Genomic DNA, 2734 nt, shown 5'->3' with positions numbered 1-2734 from the left:
AGAAAATAAATGCATGGACTTTAGAGCCTGCACTGCACCTTGTCAACGATAACCAAGCTTAAAATGGCAAGAACTTATAAGTTCGCTGCAATGAGTTTGAGCTCCTAAAAAGACTTGGTTAACCTTTACCTTACTGGATATGAAAAATATATTTCTTTCAATATAAATTATAAAATAGTTTGAAAAAAAAATTTTACATCACAAAATATAAAATGTTTTGAAAAAATAAACTTTTATTAAATATATTTATTTTAATATTATTTTTCTCTCCTTTTTAATATTTTAAATAAAAAGTATTTTTAAAATTTTATATTTTTTTAAAAAAATTAAAAATTATAAAATATATTTAATAAATTTTTTATATGTAAAATTTTATTTAAGAGTATTTTTACTGTTTTTCATTAAAAAAATATAAAATATTTTAAAAAAATTAAATTTAAAAAAATAAAAAACATTTTTAATTTTTAATATATAATTATTATTTTTTAAAAGTAATCTTATTAAATAAATTAATTTATATTTATTTTAAAACACTTGTAAAAATAAATATAAAAAGTTAAAATTAGTTTAAAATAAATAAATATTTTATTAAGAGATAAAAATTAATTAAAAATACTACATATATTTTTAATAAAAAAAGTAATTTAAAATATAAAATATAAAATAATATTTTTTTATGTTAAATTATAAGACATATTTAGATAAAATTTTATATATCAATAACTTTTATGAATTTAATAATTTTATTTTAAAAAAATAAAAATAAAACTTTTTAAAAATATTTTTTATTTAATAATCTTAAATTGTATTTAATTTGTATTAAATAAAGAGAGAAAAAAATAATATTAAAATAAATTTATTAATAAAATATTAATTTTTTAAAAATATTTTATGTCTTGAGATAATAAGTTTTTTATTAAATTGAGATGGTGAGAGTTCACATGACCTTGGGCTTTACACAGATTCTCAGGAAGTGCGGACCCACTGTCCATCAAATTTTAGCTCATTATAGTGTGGTGGAAAAAAAATGATGTTCCGTCAAATGGGCCCAACATTCAGAAGTTGATCCACCTGGATTCAATTTCGCACTAATCAAGGAATTAATATTCGTGCAGGACCAACCAAGAAGACGACCATAATGAAGCAATCAAAGCACAAAGGACATAAAAATTAATTATAATCTCAGTTGCTGCTATCACAGTACACTAAACCAAACTCATTTCACCACGCATTAGACCTAAACAACTCGTATTACATTCCAGAGATTCAAATACAGATCAACGGCGACGGCGAGGGCAGAAAGTGACCAGATAGTTAGCTTTTGTGCAAGTGGCGATGCTGGTGGGGTCATCATAGGCGTAAGAGTAAGCCTTAGGGCACGCCGTCTTGAAGATCCTCGAATACGCCGTCGGCTTGCAGGCCTGCGGGGTTCCATAGTTTCCTGTACAGCAATATCTCGGCGAGTTGAAGGCGGAGCACGCGCTCTTGCAGGCCACCACACTCTTGTCGTGAGACCTCACCTGAAGCCCTACCGGACACATCAGATTCAGGTCGCTGACGCAACCAGCGTAGCTGCATTTCCCAGATCCCTTGTACGGCTTGATGGAGATAGGCAGGTTGTAGCCGTCGACGAGGCTGACGTCGTAGAAGTCTTGGTCGTTGCCCAGGGTGAACTCCGCAAGGGTGGCCGGAGGGGTGCCGCCGATGCCGTTGCAGAAAAGTGAGCCGCCGCAGTCCCCGGTGGCGCAGCGACCGCGGCCGGAGGCGTCGAAGGCACAGCCGTGACGGCCCCAGAAGCGGCCGGCCAGAGAGGGGGAAGATTAAGAGCGTAGGCCTTGTTTGGCGGGAGTTTGAAGCCTCCTCGAGCCAAAAGGGGCTTGCCGGCGCTGGGTTGTATTCCCGGCCAAACAGGGTGCGAACACTTGTTGTACAGTATAACTGAAGACGCTGAAACCTCAAGAACTGGTTTTTAAAAAAAAAAAAACAACACAGATTAGTCACATTACCTTTGTATTTCAAGTTAGTGAAAGAAAAATGTGGATTTGCGTGTTTGAGAGAGAAACAGAGAGAGATTGTACCTGGGAAGGAGGAAATGAGGAGGAGAGAGAGGAGGAGTGTGAGCATTGTGGCTAGAGAGAGAGAGCGCGCCGAAGAATGGGATGCTGTGCCTCTGATCTGAATGGTGTTGGTGAGTGAGCCTCTCTCGAGTAGAAGAGAGAAGGGTGGGTTTTATAGAGAGAGGAAGGTATGGGGTTAAATGTGTTTGATTTTTAGTACGTTAAAAATTTATTTGATAAAAATAAGTTTAATAAAAATTAATTTAATAAAAGTTAATTATTATAATAAAATTTATATTTAAATATATATTTTTTAAAATTAGTTTGATGCGCTAAATATTATTTGATTTATAATGGTGAAATATGTTTTAAATATATAATTATCAAAAACACATTGATTTATAATGATATATAATTTTTATTTTACAAATATAATGTATTAAAATATTTAAAAAATATGATAAAAATTTAAAATAACATAAGATTTGATCTATAATATTATAAATTGATCTCTAGTTATTTTTACTTTTTTTAAATTTGTAATTTTAGAAAATATGATAAAGATTTATAATTTATATTATACATTAATGCTAAAAGTTAACATAATTAATTATTTAATTTATAATATTAAAAATTTAATACATAATTATTGTTATTATTGAAATTATAATTATATT

At 30.4% G+C, this 2734-nt stretch overlaps 1 protein-coding gene across 1 annotated transcript; it reads right to left on the bottom strand.

The window, feature by feature from the left end:
* Positions 1-1139: 1139 nt before the first annotated feature.
* On the bottom strand, positions 1140-2189 carry LOC129301547 (thaumatin-like protein). Its single transcript, XM_054940109.1, is given in 3 exon segments — positions 1140-1804; positions 1807-1962; positions 2079-2189. Coding segments are annotated over 3 exon segments (729 nt in total). The 5' UTR covers positions 2125-2189; the 3' UTR covers positions 1140-1277.
* Between the last annotated feature and the right edge of the window lie 545 nt (positions 2190-2734).

Source organism: Prosopis cineraria, unplaced genomic scaffold, assembly GCF_029017545.1.
Source record: "Prosopis cineraria cultivar Desert tree isolate PC_DT_omini unplaced genomic scaffold, ASM2901754v1 PC2195, whole genome shotgun sequence".
Classification (NCBI taxonomy): Eukaryota; Viridiplantae; Streptophyta; class Magnoliopsida; order Fabales; family Fabaceae; genus Prosopis; species Prosopis cineraria.
The sequence above is the reverse complement of the archived record's forward strand: the minus strand, read 5'-3'. Positions and strand labels throughout refer to the sequence as shown.